We start from the raw sequence: 17,500 nt of genomic DNA on the forward strand, positions 1-17,500 counted from the left end.
TGCATGCCCATGCAGCATGCAAACTCACACCACGTGCAGACTCGTGCAGTGTGTAACATGCAAGCTCGTACCACATGTAGACTCATGCGGTGTGCAAGCTCGTACCACATGCAGACTCGTGCAGTGTGTCGCATGCAAGCTCGTACCGTGCGTAGGCTCGTCCTCCTCACCTTACACAGATGCATGTAAAGTCATATCGCATGCAGGCCCATGCAGCGTGCAAGCTCACACCACGTGCAAGCTCACACCACGTGCAAGCTCACGCCACGTGCAGACTCGTGCAGTGTGTAACATGCAAGCTCGTACCACATGTAGACTCGTGCAGTGTGCAAGCTCATACAGTGTGCAGAATCACGCAGTGTGAAAGCTTGAACTGCATGCAGACACGTGCAGCATGTCGCATGCAAGTTTGTCCCGCATGCAGACTAGGGCAGCATGCAAGCTTCCCCTTTGGTGGCTTTCCTGGTCTGAACAGGTAGGTGTGAGTGCAGGCCTGGCCAACGGACTCATGGTAAGAAGTGCTTGATGGTCGAGAGTGAGGCGAATCAAAAGTCCCGGCACATAAGACGAGTTGACAGTAGAGTCGAGACCACTACTGGCAGAAAAGACGAGATGAGACGGCTCCTGGTAAATGAGATGAGTCGAGATTGCTTCTGGTAAATGATGAGTCAAGACCGCTCCTTGTAGGCAATGTGTGGTAGATCGGAGCATTACAAGACAAAACCGCATGGCAGACAGGGGGAGTGGAGTATTGAACGCTCGGCAGATCAAGACGCTTGATGGATCGAGATGTGTGGTGCCCGAGAGCGGCAACCGAGCCACGCGCAAAGGCCGCTCGAATGTCCCCTGTCCAGAGTCTCTCCATGAACATCCACTCTCCAACGGAGGTGAAAACCATCTGCCCGTGTGGAGGCTCAGTTGTTCTGCCTTCCACAACTGACTCCACTCAGTTTCTACATCCTCTCGTTACGGAGGTCAAACTTATCTTCTGCTGTTGTTGTTTTCTGTGGAATGCACGATGTTCAATGCACGTGCACGATGATGCCAGTGGCCACGTACAGCTGCAGCGTTAATTATCCTTCAGCTCTTAATGTGTTGTTTTTCAAGAAGTGAAAAGAGCAAAGAGACCACTGCAGGGCTAATGATTGCCTCCGTTGTGTCCAAATGGGGTTTTTGTAGGAATTGAAAAGAGCAAGTATATATTTTCCATGTCTGATTAAGAATCTTTTGTCCGAGTCAACAGGTAATTCTGGTCCATTGTTTTGAAGTAATGGTGATTCATGATATGTGGAGTCATGATGGGGGAATGGTTTGGATGTGGAATGAAAAGGAGGGAGGTATTTTAGATGAAGTAACGAAAACGTGGATTCAGATGAAGCATTACGTGGCTTGGAAGTGAACATGGCAAGTGATTGGCGATGGATGGGAAGCTGGAGCCATAGAATGATTAAAAGATGGATTGATAGATGGAGGGATTAAAGATAACTTGAACATTCTAACTCACGATGCATCTCCCTTCCAAAGTCCCTCTTATACAAAAGGTATGAAATCGATCTCACATAAACTAAAGAAATATCTGTGTGGGGAAAATCCTACGTGTCTCTGAATGCATATGGGGGTCTTTTCCGTCACCGCAACAATATACATACATATATGCACATTATTTTGTAACTCCAGACAGAGGCAAGTGGACGCAGTGAGGCGCTGCTCACATACCTAACCTGACCTGTTATCAATGATGCAATGATGGGCAGAGTGTCTAGGAAGGAGGGACAAAGGAGGGCGTCAATGCAACTTACGATGTAAGTGGATCGGTGAGCAGCACCGGCATCAGGCTGTGGTTCGGGCTCACATGGAGCAAGGTAGTCATAGGATTGGACCCGACTAAACAAGCCAATATCAAGCAAACCCTGCATCAAGTGAGGGTCTGATTCTCCTAAAAATATACCTGTCTGGAGGGTGGTAGAGATACAGATGATGACATGTACAAAATAATGCATATTCCTGTCAAATGATAGCTTTAATATTAGCAGATCTGATATTATTACCACACTATTTATTGTGGACTTCATAAAGTTATTCTTTATGTATATCTAAATGTATTTACACCAACCAACCCTTTCCATCTGGGCCGCCAGAGTCAGAGCAATATGCTCCAATCTCATAGCTCTCTCCCTTCAGGTTGCTGCCTCTTCTCCAGACTAGTTTTCTGCTAACCCCACTGATGGGAACCCATAGACATCTTGTTAAGCCTATCGTCATTGTGTCTCCATCCTCAAATGTGCCATAATTCAGTGTCAGGCCAACCTGAGGTCAAAACCCACAGGTTTTGCACCATTCACAAAGGTTTGTGGCAGTTAGTGAAGTTCGTCTCTGGAACAAGTTCGTTATTTGCTCCTTCATGTTAGATGAACTGGTGTCACAGTGGCCACTGCATATGCCAAAGCTGGCTACCTTAACTCTGTTTTGGAAGAAAAAAATATCCTCAATTCTCCTCTCCCCGTATCCATCATAAATCTCAATGACAAAATCCCACATCACGTGAACTTCCCTTCTGCCAAGGTTGAGAAATTACACACCTACTTTGACTCTTCCACTATTACTGGTCCTGAGTGCCACCATACTCAAAAACTGAATGGAAAACGAGTCTTAATCGTGAATGCTAGTGTCACTCTGCAATTCGCAACCAGTTAGAACAAGGGATGGAATCAACAGAACATTGATTAAAGTATGCTAACTGCTGTAAGAAGCAAGGATAAGGTGATGTTTCGGGAGTTAACCCTTCGTCAGAGCAAAATAGGAAGAAAGGATAGGGAGCGAATGTTGATATTTGGTGGGAGAATGTCAGTGGTGCATGCATCAGAGATGATTAGTCAGGGATGAGGATGCACATGGAATGGGAATACCTCATTTTGATACCCTGACCCTCCCTGGGTGTTACCAAACTTTGATCAGCATTCTGTTGATTCCGTCCATCGCTCCAGGCAAAAATAGCATTCCTTGCCTGTCATAATTCTCTGCAGACTACTGTAGTAGGAACCGTTACCAAGTATAGTATATGAGAGTACTACTCTCATATACGATAGTTCTAACTGTAGCATTTTTTCCTGGGGGATCATACTTGAAAATTTCTCATCTGCCTTGTCTACTCAGCTTCTCTGCTCTCTTCCAGTCATTTTCCAATGACCACCTGTTTGCATTATAGATAATGGCCCAACCAAAGGCCAAAGCCAAAATGGTGCCTGTGTTGACTTGCATGAATACACTGATGTCATCATATCATATGTTCACTTTTGCGAAGACTGCTGCATCTCAACCAAGAAGATCAAATCACATCTTTTTTTTTCAGGCATTTTTTTTCAGGTGAGGCATCTTTTCAGGAAACAGACATCAGAAAAGCAGCTGGTCATGGTGGTGTTTCTTCCGCAACTCTTAATTAAGCATTGTTCACAACAGCTCTCCTCTGTTTTTGCTTGAAATTTCAACAGTTCTTTGCAACAGTCGATAGTGCCTCTCTGTTTTAAAACTTCTATTATTATCCTTGTCTTAAAGAAATCGAAGATGACAATGCTCAACGATTATAGACCAATGGCTCTCACCTCAGTGGTGGTGACGGTGTTTGAGTGTTTGGTTCTCAAGCACCTTGTCTATCACCACCAGTAGGCTTTATCCTCTTCAGTTTGGCAATTTGGAAAATTGTTCGGTTGATGATGTTGTTGCCTTAGTTCTTCATTTTCTTGAATTTTCAAATCGTTATGCTCGTATTCTTTTTATTGATTTTAGTTCTGCTTTTCGTACCATTGCCCCTCAGAAATGTTTAAAAATAAAATAAAATAAAATCCAGTCCCTTGGCCTTCCTCCATCAATTTGCTACTGGATTTTCTCCTCAACCTATCGCAAACAGTAAAATTAAACAATAAGTTGTCCAAGAATATCGTCTTCAATACTGGCGCCCCACAAGGGTGCATGCTGTCACCTCTTCTACATTCCCTTTTCACCATTGATTGGGTGTCTCATCGTGAGTCTGTGCAGCTCATGAAGTTTGCCGACGACATGACCATCGAGGGTATTATCGCGAATTCTGATGAGTCAGAATACCTTCATGAAGTTAATGGGTTTGTGCCATGGTGCAAACACAACAACCTCAAGATGAACACTGCAAAGACTATCGAAGGAGATGGATGCTGACTTTTATGGGATGAAAAGTTCAGTTGACCCTTTTACCATCAATGGTGAAGTTATTGAAATTGTTGACTGCTTTAAACTTTGAGGTATAACCATTACCAGTAGTTTAAAGTGAGACCACAACACAGATATTATTATTAGGAAAGCTCAGCAATGCCTCTACTTCCTGCAGCAGCTAAAGAGGTTTGGCCTTCACAGGGAAATACTCATCCAGTTTTATGGGGCCATTATAGAAAGTGTTTTGACTTTTTCTCTGTGTGGTATGGCACTTGCACCCAGCAACAGAAGCTTCGGCTCCAGAGGGTTGTGCGCACTGCTGGTGGGATAGTTGGATGTGTGTTGCCTTCTTTGGCTTCTATTTATAGAGAGCATACTGTGAATAGATCACAGAGGATAGTCTTTGTTCTTGATATACATCAATCACATATAAACATCACTGGAAAATCCATTACATTATTTTTCAGATGACTCCACTATGTGCATGATAGTTCCATACCCTCTGCCTGGCAAGCTGCAGCAACATCCCTCTCTGATGATCTGGAGAAAATAACCAACTGGTCCTCGACAGTTATCTTTTTTATTGCAAAATTACACACATCACTTTGCCCTTCTGTATGTAAAGGCTGGCAGTCAAATTCCCCAAATATTTTCTGTGACCCAGAAGTGGGTAGGTACAGTTTTTGAAGCTCCTGCACTTCACTATCAGCTACAACTTGTTTTAGGAAGATAATATCTCCAAGCTGGCCTCCAAAGTACTTCCTTGCACTTCTCTCAAGTGCCAAGTCCTTCGTCTGCCATCCTCAGGTTATAACGGTATACAAATCCTTCATCCAGAGTGCCATTGAATCTGGCTCCCAACCGTGGACTGGTGCTGCTACTTCCCATATTGTCCACCAATAAGGCTCTGTCATTCGAATTTTGCACCAGGAAGCTGAGTATCAGGTTGTAATTCTTACTCACCATAGGCAGGTTGGTGGTCTTGCAGTTATTTGTTGGCTCTATTCTGGTCTTGCTTGTCTTGTGCTCTCACCTCTCCATCCAGCTCCTGCCTTTCCAGTTTGCATGCATCCTGCCAGAAACCATTTACTTGTTATTCTCCCCAAGTCTATACTCAACGCTCACCTTCATTCTTTCACATCTTCCTGTATCGGTTGTCAACCACCTTCCTGTGTCGGTTGTCATGAGCTCTTCCCTACATTATTTCAAGTCTGTTGTGCACCACCACTTCCTAGTTTCTCCTATTTCCACTGCTGAGCTTCATTGCAGCTGCTGAAATCCTGTGCTCACCTTTCAACAATTTCCTTTCCTTTTATTGCAGTGTCTTGTTGTTGTCCCATTGATTTTCCTTTATCCCACTTTGTCTGAAGATTAATCGCCCCATTGTTCTGCTCTTCCGTGAGCCTCATTACCTGTATTAATGAAAAAGATCTCTTCTCGCTTGTTTAAAGTGTGTTCATCTTCCCAAATTTCCTACCCTCTTGACTTCCTCCAATATATACAATGTTCTCATCTCTGTTATTATCATCAGATTTCTTGATATCAAACATGATCAATGAGTCGGTCAGTCTTTGACTTCTTCTTGGAGGTAGTTCAAGTAGTTTCTGCTTGGATGCACACCATGTCCTTTGTTAAACATTAAATTTCCACTTTTCTCCGCAAATGGTTTGACAACAACTTAAAGGTGGGCATACATGTTTTCACGCAATTGGATGGATGAAACAAACAGTGGTTTATTTCCTGTGTGAAAAAGCAGTGTATGTAATTTTTTCTGAATCACATAAAATGTCAGGAATATGTGTGACATTTTGTATGGCACCCAGTCATCGTGGATGGTACCAAATACCAGAACCGTAACTTGGTCGATCTTACCAGAAATACCACAAAAAGACTTTAGTTTGGCAATTGGTCGATCACATGTTCCAAATATCCACCTCTGCGCTGACGACAGGTTTGAACATGATGGGTAAAGTTGTGGTACTGATGGGTCTGGAGAAGAAGGTTTTTGAAGGAATTTACACGATTTTCCCAAAAATTTCCAAGGCCACCATTTTGTCACACTTCCAGTCAAGTGATCGGCATGACCTTGGCAATTTAGCAACAAGACCCTGTCCCAATGTTGTAACCCAAATTTGGTAGCATTCTGACTGGTGTGTCTGGAGAAGAACATTATTTTTAAAGGAATTTACTAAGTTCATCATTTTGACTTCAAGTCACGTGACTGGAATGAGCTTTGCAATCCTCGTTACGAGTCTGGAGCGGAACCTTGCTGCTAAATTTCAACCGGATCGGCCTAGCGGTTTGGTCTGAGAAGTCCAAACAGGAGATGGATGGACGGACAGAAGGACAGTGCATGATGATAATGCCTTATCTGGAATTCCAATTCCAGATAAGCTAAAAATCAAGGGGGAATGCGGAGATCACTCGATGCTGACGTGTCGGCCAATCACTCTCACGAAAGTGGCATGTTACCCACTCACGAGACTCATTTGCAGTTTGAATGGTTGCAGTTTGAGGGTTGCCCCATCCTGCTGAAACCATTGTTCTCCTCCTCGAAAGCTTCTCCTTGACCAAGCAGAAGTCATAACACATTCAGCCCTTAAATATAGCACTCAGAGTTTATGGTCATGGCATTACGGTCCTCATCTTCAAACCAGAATGGTCCAATGATGCCATGCTTGCTCATTGCACACGATGCCGTGCACTTGATTGAATGTAAGGGTATCTGCCGAACTTCACCGGGTGGTACTGTGCCCCAGTAGACGTTGTTCCTCAAGTCGGTCTGGCCATTAAAAGCAAAAATTAACTTCGAGAACCAAATGTTGTTGAGAAAACCAGGCTCCTCCTCAATTTTATCCACAAACACCAAGCCATTTCAAGACGCTTGCTTTTGTCTGGGTCAGTGAGTGTGTCTGACTTATATTCTGTATGGATAAAGTTTCATGTCATCATGGAGAATCCTCCTGACACTTGACACCGTCAGTCCAAGTTATTGAATGCGGCGATGAAGCGACTTTTTTGGATAGTTTCCGACCGACTGTTGGATCCTCTCAATGACCTCATTCGTTCTCAATGAAAGGCGTCCAGAATGAGTGTGTACTTGTTGATTTTGAGTTTAAGTTGTGTGCAGTTCCTTGCTCTTGAAATTTTCTTTGTTCATTTGAATATTCTCTCTTTGCATGAAGTGTCTCTATAGTTAAATTGTTTGTTGAACTTTCCTTGAGTTTGGACGAAGGATTGCATTTCAATGTCGGATTCTACAGAAAAAGCCTTTTCTTCATTTTTCTAGGGTATCAAGTTCATGTAGGAGGACCTCAGCTATCATGATCTGAAATGAGAGAAAAAATAACATGAAAAATAAATTAATGATGAATAAAATGGAGGGTTTGGGTTTTTTTTTGGCACGCCTGGGTACCATACATTGTGTCAAGGAAGAATTGTACATGTATTTCATCACGACATGTCTGTGCATTTGGCCAACTTGAAATGCAATGCACATCATTGGCCAGTGGCTGGGGAAATGCACAGGAAGTCGAGCTCAGCTGTGTGAGAGTCGAGTGATTGGAGAAGCCTTTGTTAAGTCTGCCCATGTATGCAGGCTGTCTTGTGTTGAGCAAACGTTATACACAACTCCAAAGAACACGTGGGCCGACGGGATGGCCTGAAGGTATGTGAACAGATTCGGAGCTGTCTATCCTGAGTTCAAATCTCGGTCCAGCTATAAACTGTAACCCTGCCGTTTCACACTCAGGGCAAAGCATCAATGTGTGCGCCGCTCCTCGAATGGATGTTAATCTGGGTCTCCCATCTGCTGCCATTCGTGAGTGGATGTTAAAGATCGCAGGGTGACCTTCAGGTAAAGTAGGTGAGCTATTGCCGGTACCCTGGCCAAATTCCAGATTCCTGCACCTTCAGCCAAGTAGCCTGCATCAGAGTGGTGACCAAGCCAAGTGACTGTAACCCCAGCCAAGTTACCAAGTTACACCTGTGCACAGTACAGTGCAGTAAAGAACAAGCACTATATTGGCAAGTAGATGCCATACTTAAGGCTATGCATTGGCACTTTTTGATGCCATGCCAAAGGAAGAAATTTGCATATTGGCTCTCTGCCTTGCTGGTGAATGTCTAGACCAATGGATGCCAGCATGCTTGGTCGAGATTTCTGTCGATTTAGAATCATTGTTTACCGATTCAAGGTGTATAGCCTTTTTAATCACACAAAATTCAAACGATCCACATCACAGCTTAAACTGCCAGCAAGCAGTCATTATGAGCCGTCTTTCGGAACCAATTATATTCATTACAAACACAAAATGGAAGAATTTTTGACCTACACCCCTGCCATTTTTGTCTCCGATGAAAGTAAACGATGTATAAGGAAGTAAGAAAGCACACCTGCTCTATATCCTGATTGGATAGGATGATAAATCCTCCATCATCCACGATTAAACAGTTCAGTATCTGGAAGAAAAAAAATGAAGATGTGGAGGGGCATAGTATAAGTCTCTCAGTCTCTCAGAGTCAAGGATCGAAGCTGTGGGAAGGGCAGATTATCAGGCTGTAGCCCGTGGAGATAAGATTACACAAACCTCATGAAAAGCTCCCATGTTTATAAAGAAATAAATAATTTGTAAAATTTTTCTAAAAATAGGTATAATTTGATAGTTATTGAAATATTCCAATTTGAGCATGCCAGCAGTGACTGTCCCACCTTGCTGTGCGATTGGCAATCCATTTCACAATCATTCCATCTTGGACACTGAAAAAAGGAGAAAGTAGTTAGCCCTGCACCAGTGTCATCATTGTTGGGCGAAAGAGCCGTTTATCGCTCAAATAAGTTCTCAATCACATTTCCTGGAAAAGCAATTTGTCAAATGCATTTGTGGGCATTTTGTTAATCCCAGAGTTTGTAATGGAGATAGACAAAATCGTGAAACATCAGAAGGAATCCTTGTCTAAATGCAATTTGATACAAAAATGCAAGTAATGTGCGTCTCATGTGCGGATTTTACCTTTTGCCTGAGATTTCTGCCTTCTGAGAGATTTGAGGCGAGGCTCCGCAACTTAGAGATCCAGGACTCGGGGTTAAGCCTAATCCCCACCACTGTGGAAAGCAGTTGCAGTGGGTGCAAAGGTGTCGTTTTAGGGAAGCAATATTTTCATGATCATAACCTCCTTATGTCAAACAAGCCAAGTGTACGTGTAATTATATATAAATTTTGCTGCTCCATTTTAAAAAACAAAACAAAAAAACCCCTGCAAGTAATTAAGAGTTATATATAAATCAACATGTTAAGCATACATTCTGCAGACCATTGGGATCAAAAAGCTACATAAATATATCAAACAAACAGTTTCAAATGGAGCACCTCGCCACCATTAGAGCGTTTAAGTTACATCAGGCGTGGAAATAAATGTGACTTGTTGCTACCAGGTTGCTGGCTCGATGACGGAAGACGCCATGAGCATTTTTGCCAACCCCATCCCTCCCCCGTTTAGAATCCTGTGTGGGTACGAGTAACTTGCTGGTGTCTCCAAATGGCTTTCATTCTTTTTTTTAGGTTTAATCCTGTCAACGTTTCTCTCAAGCCTGTCCTGATATTTCTCTGATCCTCTTGGCTATTCTGGTCATGTCTTTGTGAATGTGTTTGTCTCGTTGCCAGTCTTCAGAGTGCAGCTATGGTGCTGATGTGTATGGCATTTTTGGCAAGGCAGAATGGTCTGGTCAGAATCCATTATCTCTCTTCCAGGGTGGTCCATTATCTTCTTGGCTGCTGATATCACCAGTTTAAGTTCCTGGAAATACTTCCTCAACAAACCACTTTATTTCCTTCACCAGTGCATTCCTTCATGCTTACAACTGTCCTATTCAACAAATCCAACCCTGATACACTGAGGCACATGGGACTACACCTGATACCTGTAAAACTGGACCAGACAGCATTGGCACAGTAATCTGCAAGAATGATGCTTCAACCCAATCCTCTCCTCTTTCTTCACTCTTCTCGAGGATGGTCTGCTGCTTTCACCTTGTAATGTTGCAAAATGTCCTGCCGATTCACAAGAATAGTTCAAAGTCTGATCCACTGAACCTCAGACCAGTCACAGCCTTCTCCATGACATTGGCAAAAATGAAAGAACCTATCATTGCTCCAGGTGTCAGGCATTATCTCTCTTCCAAATCGCTTCCAAGTACAAAAGTTACCTCCACCACCAAAGGTGAAGGAGGTTATTGTTTCACCCCTTTCTGTCTGTTTGTTTGTTTCTTGCAAAATCGCAGATTTTACATGGACTGTAAATTGGTTAGTCGATTTTGTTGGGTGGTCGCAAGACTACCCGTATGCTTCAGTCACATTTGGCTCGGCGGCCGTAGGGTCTAAAAAAATCTACGGCCACTAGCAATTATAGGGCGGCCGCAGTATTTTCACGGTCACACGAAGTAGCAGTCACATATGTTTTTATTTTTCGGGTTTCCCAACCTTGACCGAACCCAGTACCTGCAAAGCCGAGCAGCCGCAATGCCGCATGGCTGAGGAAGTCGACATTGCAAGGCTTCTTCTTCTTCTTCTTCTTCTTCTTCTTCTTCTTCTTCTTCTTCTTCTTCTTCTTCTTCTTCCTTCTCCTCTTCTTCTTCCATTTTTCTTCACGTGGCGGCCTGATTCAGCATTATCTTGTAAAACAAGTAATCTATAATCATGTACATTTTTCTCCTCATTAATAATTAATTAGTTTGGCGAAATGCGACCCGGAAACGATAAAAATGTTATCGGACAAAAAATTAATGGACATTATGGGACTAAAAATCGAGTTATCAGAAGTTAACTGGTCCGATAACGATAAATGGAAGTTAACTTCTGATAATAGTCTGATTAAAAAGTAAACTTCGATAATTATCTGTTATCGGATTATCGCTTTTGTGCCCAACACTGGTGGCAAACACCTATATTCTGATCTCTCGCGATAGCGCACGGTCGACGCAGACTGCCACGGAGGCCGTATGTAGGACGCACGGTGGGCGTAGGGGAACCGTGCGTCGACCCTGCATTTCCCACAGGTCGTCACACAGACTGCGAGGCCACTATACGGAGAACACAGGGACGCCTTAGGACTACCCTACGGCGATCGTGGAAATAGTGCGGCCGCCGTAATTTTTTGGGGGTTGGCAAAATTCAATTTTCATTGATAAAAGCCTACGGCAGCCGCACAAATAACGCAAGCCCACCGTACGCCCTACGTACGGTCGACGTGGAACAAATCTAAGTCATGGCTACGGCTTGTCGAATTGCTAAGGCCAACCTAGAAATGAAAAAGTTATAACTCCGCGTTCTAATTCCACGGAGACCCCTACGGCCTGTAAAAGATAGCCATACGGCGTAGGGCCACCCTGAAGCCACCTCACAAACTCTGCGGCTGCCACACGTTTCTGTCAATTCAGGAGGGGGGGGGGCACGGCCACCGTATCCTAGCCGTAGAGCAAATGTGACTCATGCTTTAGTCTCAGGTTTTCCATCTGTCTGTATGTCTGTCTGTTTGTTTGTATGTAATGGACAGCTCTGGAGGCCAGAGGAGTCAACGATTTTGATGAAACTTGACTGGTAGGTTCATACCAGGATCTAGTTGTATGCTTTTGAGCACCGTTGCTATGGACGCCACCGTCGCCTAGCAACGGGACTTGGAAATATTTGAAAAAAATCCCCCAATTTTTTTTTTTTCGAAAATCAAAAATCGGCTTCCGCGCTTTTATGCGCACTATAATTGGATTCGCTATATATGCTAGATATCCCTTATTTTCGGGTTTTCCATCTGTGTGTGTGTGTGTGTGTGTGTGTGTGTGTGTGTGTGTGTGTGTGTGTGTGTGTGTGTATGTGTGTCTGCAACGCGAGGCTCCACAGCACGAACCAGCGAACCGATTTCGATGAAACTTTGCCAACATGTGCAATATGTGCTGGGAATGTGCGCTTTTGAATTGTGTTTCCTCGCAACCACCCGTTGCTGTGCAGCGGCCGAAAAACCGTGTACAGTATTTTCAATACTTGTCCTTCAGTTTTGAATGTAGAGAAGTGAGACTTCGGAATTAAACACTTCGAGATATTTAGAAAATTTTACTCGAGCCGATTTTTGATTGAGGTTTTATTTTTCAAATGGTAGTCCTTCAAAAATTGGGTGTCTATTTACCGTCATTTTTTATGAGGGGCTTAGGAAAGTGGGCGGGGCTTAGGCAAAGTGGACGTGGTTGATGAAAAGTGGGAGTGGCATTGGAAAGTGGGCGTAGCTTATGGAAAGTGGGCATGGCTTTTGAAAAATATTGTGTGGCTCAGGAGGTGTGGTCAAACAAGAGCACTGAGAGAAGTTTATCGGGTTTTCCGTGTGTGTGTGTGTGTATGTGTTGTATGTGTGTGTGTCTGCAACGTGAGGCTCCACAGCACAAACCAGCAAACCGATTATTTTTCAAATGGTAGTCCTTCAAAAATAGGGTGTCTATTTACCATCATTTTTATGAGGAGTGCCAGTTGGCAAAATACGCAAGAGGAAAAATCTTGCCAGGCAGAGGAACAATTGTATGTGAACCAATACGTCTTGGCAATGAATCTTCGTCGGTGGATCGGTCAGAATGAAAAGCATCGTATCCAGCGCTTCGATCCTAGCGAATCCCTCGTCGCCTACCGGCTTGTCAACCTCTTTGTCAAAAATTTTCAGCCCGATCTGTCAAAAACTGTATGACTAGTATGCAATTATATTACTATATGCTTTCACCCCCAACGTTCACGTTGGGATTCCCTAACGTAGCGTTAGGGAATCAAACACAAATGACGAATGGACAGTTGCTCGTCATGTTCCTATATGGAACAACGAACGGCAAAAATGTGTTCTCTTATCTACATATTTCAAATTCGCCTGAGTCTCGCGACCACCCATGTCGCCTACCGGCTTGTTATTCTGTTTGTCTGTTTGTCAATCGCCCACGGGTCACAATTCTAAACCGATCGTCTTGAAACAATACCAAGTGGTAGAGGTAGTCTCAACTGAGAAGCCTTTTGATTTTGAGGTCAAAGGTCAAAGGTCATCTTCAGGTCGAATTTCTAAAATCGTCACTTTTCATCTGATTGACTTCAAATTTGAACAAGATTTGCACTTTGCGTCAATGAATTGGGAAACCAACTATTCTTGAGGTCAATCATTAGAAAATCATCAATTGTTATGAGAAAAATCGTCAACTTACAACCTTGACAACTGATTAACTTGAAAGTTGAACAGAATTTTCAAAGTCCATCACTGAAATGTGAAAGCAACTATTTTTGAGGTCAAAGGTCAAAGGTCAACTCAAGGTCAAACTTCTAAAATCATCAATTTCAATCTGAAAAATAATCAATTTTCATCCGATTGACATGATCTTTGATTAAGATTGTCAATTTTAATCTTAACGAAATGGACAATTTGATGGACAAAATGCAAGTCCATATTGAAGGTCCATATGCAAGACAAAATGCAAGACTTGTATAAGACAAAAAATACAAGACAAAATGCAAGACATATTGCAAGACAAAATGCAAGTCCATATGCAAAGTGCAAGTCCATATTGCAAGACAAAATGCAAGTCCGTATTCCCTCCAGTCTTGCAAAAGTGCTGCCCACCAACATCTCACTTTCCTTTCCTTTTTTGCAATCATCCACTCATAGTGTGTTATCTATGTCTTCTTGTTCCCCTTTGATCCTCCGTCAGTCTGCAAACCTACTGCCATTTGTCACTTTGCTCCTCCATGAAGTGAGATTTCTGTAAACAATTTTTTTTTTGCAATCTTCTTCTTGTGTATGGCAGCTTGGCTGGAGGATAGCTGTTAATTTGTTGGCGCAGGGCCGTGCCTCTGATGCTGTGCCCATATACCAGTACACTGGTACTCATTTCACCAACCTCAGAAGGATGACAGGCTGAGTTAACCCCACTAGGTATTATTTGACTGACGGGGCTCAAACTCAGGACCCTAGGATCCAAAGCCAGCCACCCTAGCCATAAAGCCAGCACCAGGCTTTACATTTATTACAATAACGGTGTAAGACCGACTCCAGCTACATCATGACTGGAGAGGACCCTGTACTTTGACTATTATTTCCCCATTTTAAGCTAATGCTCTGTTAAAAACTGTGCTCTGGGGTTTTGAGCAAATACGTAATGTGACCTTTTTGCTTGGCTCACATTAGGCAGCAAGCTGTTTCAACACAAATTTGTAATTTAGCTAGGGTTCAAACGAGAACTCACCAACTCATTGTAAAAGATGCCAGCAGATGCACACAATGACCTACTCTTTGTGGACAGACACCGTAAAAGCTTTCACATCTATTTGTGGACAAACACCTAGCATACGGGTCCCTAACCTATTGCCAATCCGAGGAATTGCACACCATGTGTTGCAATGCCCTGCCAGCGATGCACTAATCCATCAGCTTATAGTCAGGCAAAGAATCAAACCCAGGCAAGACGGTTTAGCTTGCTATGTCCCCACCATCCCATTGGATCCTCAACAATGAGCATTGAGCAGCATCATTTCAAACATTCTTGTCTATGATCTGCAGCTAGCTGGAAGTAGTTTGTTCCAAGTGTCATTTACAGGAAGATGTTCAAGCGAATGCTTTTTGCAGTGCATGCTGTGCATAAAATAAAGAATAACGAACTCATAAAACCACCACCAATGGAATAAAGATACAACCTAACCAATGCACCACAAAGGACAAGTATGAGAAGCACCCTGCTTTGGCATCCCCACCTGCTGGCTGGATGTATCGGCCACCAACGCTAACATTTAGTGCCCGGGTCACCAAGATGCCCACTGAGAAGTTTCCACCTCGTTCATTCTCATCTCAGAAATAGAAAGAGAGCAGAATAAAAACCGAGAGTGTGGGAGCTTATGCACACCAGCATGGAAATGATAAACCATCACATTGCTTTATTTTGCACTTTTTAAAAGAGAAAATTTTAAATAATATGAAGGTTTTAAACAAGGTCGCACTTAAATATGAACTTTTTCTCCATTGCCTATGTGCGAAAGGTAATTTGGCCGGCTTTGCTGAAGCATTGAATACGATACATTTCTGCAGAGCCAGTGCGCCTCCTGCATGCACCATTACAAAACAATTTATCATTGCAAGGCAGATAAATAAGTTACAGCTTTATCAGTACCTTACCAGGTGGCAGAACGGCGCGATAAACATAGCTCCTGCTGTTGAGGCTCCGCTTGTAATAGCTCGCTTCACATGGCTCCGGGTTTTCAAGCCAGGGTTCTCGCGCGCTGATAAATTATACGGAATCAACATTATATATGAGGTAAGGAGGGAGTTTGGGAGAGACTAAGGTTTAAAGACAGAGGTGACATCAGCTTACCAGGTGTATCGATGCTGCTGTAAGCAAATAAGCGCAGCACAAATGAAATAAGCAGTTAATACCACATATGAAGGGTGGGCGATATATATTTTTTTATTCTGTCTGCCAAACAGTCAAACAAAATTGATAATCTTTCCCAACAGGAAACTCCCTGTTTTTTAAGATCATAACGGTCGCAAACAACAGGCACAAATAACAAATGTAACGCGTGAGATAGGGTGGCGTAATAGCCACTGCGTCAATGGCGGTAAAACTGCAGTCAACTCCCAGAATTAATTTATTAATACAAATTTTACAGTCTTTATTTTATTTAAATTGAATTATATACTTGAACACTGCAGAGCACAAATCAACCTTTTGGCACTTTCAAAACTCTTCACTGAGCAGTACTTTGACATGTGAAACAGGGTGGTGTATAAAACTACTTCGCCGGCGGTAAACTTGTGGAATTTTTTTGAAACAATCTTTAAAATCATTATTTTGTTTTAATTGAGGTACATACTGAAACACTGCGCAGGGTAACGTGGTCTATGAACTCGAGTTAAAAGTAGTGATATGACAAGAGATGGGATGAGGCAGTTTTCTCAAAGCTGGTTCTTCTCGACGAGATTTGAACTTCCAAATTCCAACAACAATTTTTGTTAAGGAAATCACAAATATACACCAGATGACCCATAGATAGTTTGCATTGATAACCTCACAATGCTGCCAAGCTGAGGTCCTCTTCCTCTGAAGAGGTATTTGTGTATTTTTGACTGTATTTGGCCCCTCTTGAAGGGCATTCTGGGGCTTCTCTTTGATTGGTGTGCAATGATTCTGATGCTGCAATGAAATCCTTCTCTTTGTACATTGCCTCTATATCATTAACATCACAGCTTTACATATATGTACCACATGATGAAAATGGACACCAGCATACTTTTACATGTACTATAAGGACATTAGAAATAATGAACAAGTCAACAATGCATACAGGCCTGGTGTTAGCTTAATGGTGAAGGTGGCTGACTGAAGATCGTGAATCGTGAATAGGATCGTGAATTAAAGCCCCTGTCATTAGGTTGAATTAACACCAGGTGGGTTTAACTCAGCCTGCCATCATTTTGAGGTTGGCAAAATGAGTAGCAGCTTACTAGTAACAGGGGGCACTGCATCAGCGGCATAGCCACACCCCCAGTGATGCAGCCAAGCTGCCACTGGCTACAAACAAATAAACAAACAATGTATATTATCCTGGGTCGCAACAGCAGGAACTAGAATGGCACTCGTTTGAGTGCATACCTCTGCCAGGCTGAACAGTTTACATTTTGTATCCCACTGATTGGCCAAATCTGCATTCACATCTGAATCAAAATCTAATCAGCTTGTTCTTCTCACCGACCCACTCTTTCACCAATTTTTTTTTTGTCATGATCCATCAATAACGTTTTGAAATATCCTGTTATGCAGTATATCATTTTTGGTCCTATCTCTCAATTGTGATGAATCACTTAAAAAAATTATAAAATTATCCTATCTGGTGTGGATCTGGATCTTCACCAAAATCAAGTCAGTTAGTTCTTGTCACAGACCCAACCTGTCGACCAAGTTTCGTCGCAATCCGTTCATAACTTTTTAAAAATATGATGCTGTATATCGTTTTTGGCCCTATCCCTCAATTGTGATGAATCACTTAAAAATTTCTCGTATGTGGATGCGGATTCGGATCTTCACTAAATTCGAATCAATTTGTCCTTTGCACACACCCAATATATCCATCATGTTTCGTCTGCATCCGTCCATACCCTTTTGAGATATCCTGCTCACAGACAGACAGACAGACAGACAGACAGACAGACAGACAAACATACAGATAGACGGGTAAAAATATAATCTCCGTCCACCTTCGGTCGTGGAGGTAACTATGTTCTGAGATGGGAATGCCAAACAGGCCAACCCTTTGTA

At 42.8% G+C, this 17,500-nt stretch overlaps 1 protein-coding gene across 4 annotated transcripts in view; it reads right to left on the bottom strand.

The window, feature by feature from the left end:
* Positions 1–17,500, bottom strand: part of LOC147019652 (voltage-dependent calcium channel subunit alpha-2/delta-2-like) — a 388,928-nt gene that overhangs the window by 21,065 nt on the left and 350,363 nt on the right. For 3 of the 4 annotated variants that reach the window (XM_085894265.1, XM_085894263.1, XM_085894264.1), the window contains 6 exons: positions 15,361–15,464; positions 14,943–15,035; positions 9,195–9,286; positions 8,894–8,941; positions 8,578–8,643; positions 1,800–1,952 (listed from right to left, as the gene is read on the bottom strand). In XM_085894265.1, the coding sequence (XP_085750391.1) occupies positions 1,800–1,952; positions 8,578–8,643; positions 8,894–8,941; positions 9,195–9,286; positions 14,943–15,035; positions 15,361–15,464 (556 nt within the window). Of the gene's footprint in view, positions 1–1,799; positions 1,953–5,145; positions 5,255–8,577; positions 8,644–8,893; positions 8,942–9,194; positions 9,287–14,942; positions 15,036–15,360; positions 15,465–17,500 lie in introns of those variants that run through there. The other variant, XM_085894266.1, reaches the window with a different exon arrangement.

This window comes from Eptatretus burgeri, chromosome 9 (assembly GCF_056783735.1).
Source record: "Eptatretus burgeri isolate ZD-2024b chromosome 9, Ebu_testis_v1, whole genome shotgun sequence".
NCBI classification, from domain to species: Eukaryota; Metazoa; Chordata; class Myxini; order Myxiniformes; family Myxinidae; genus Eptatretus; species Eptatretus burgeri.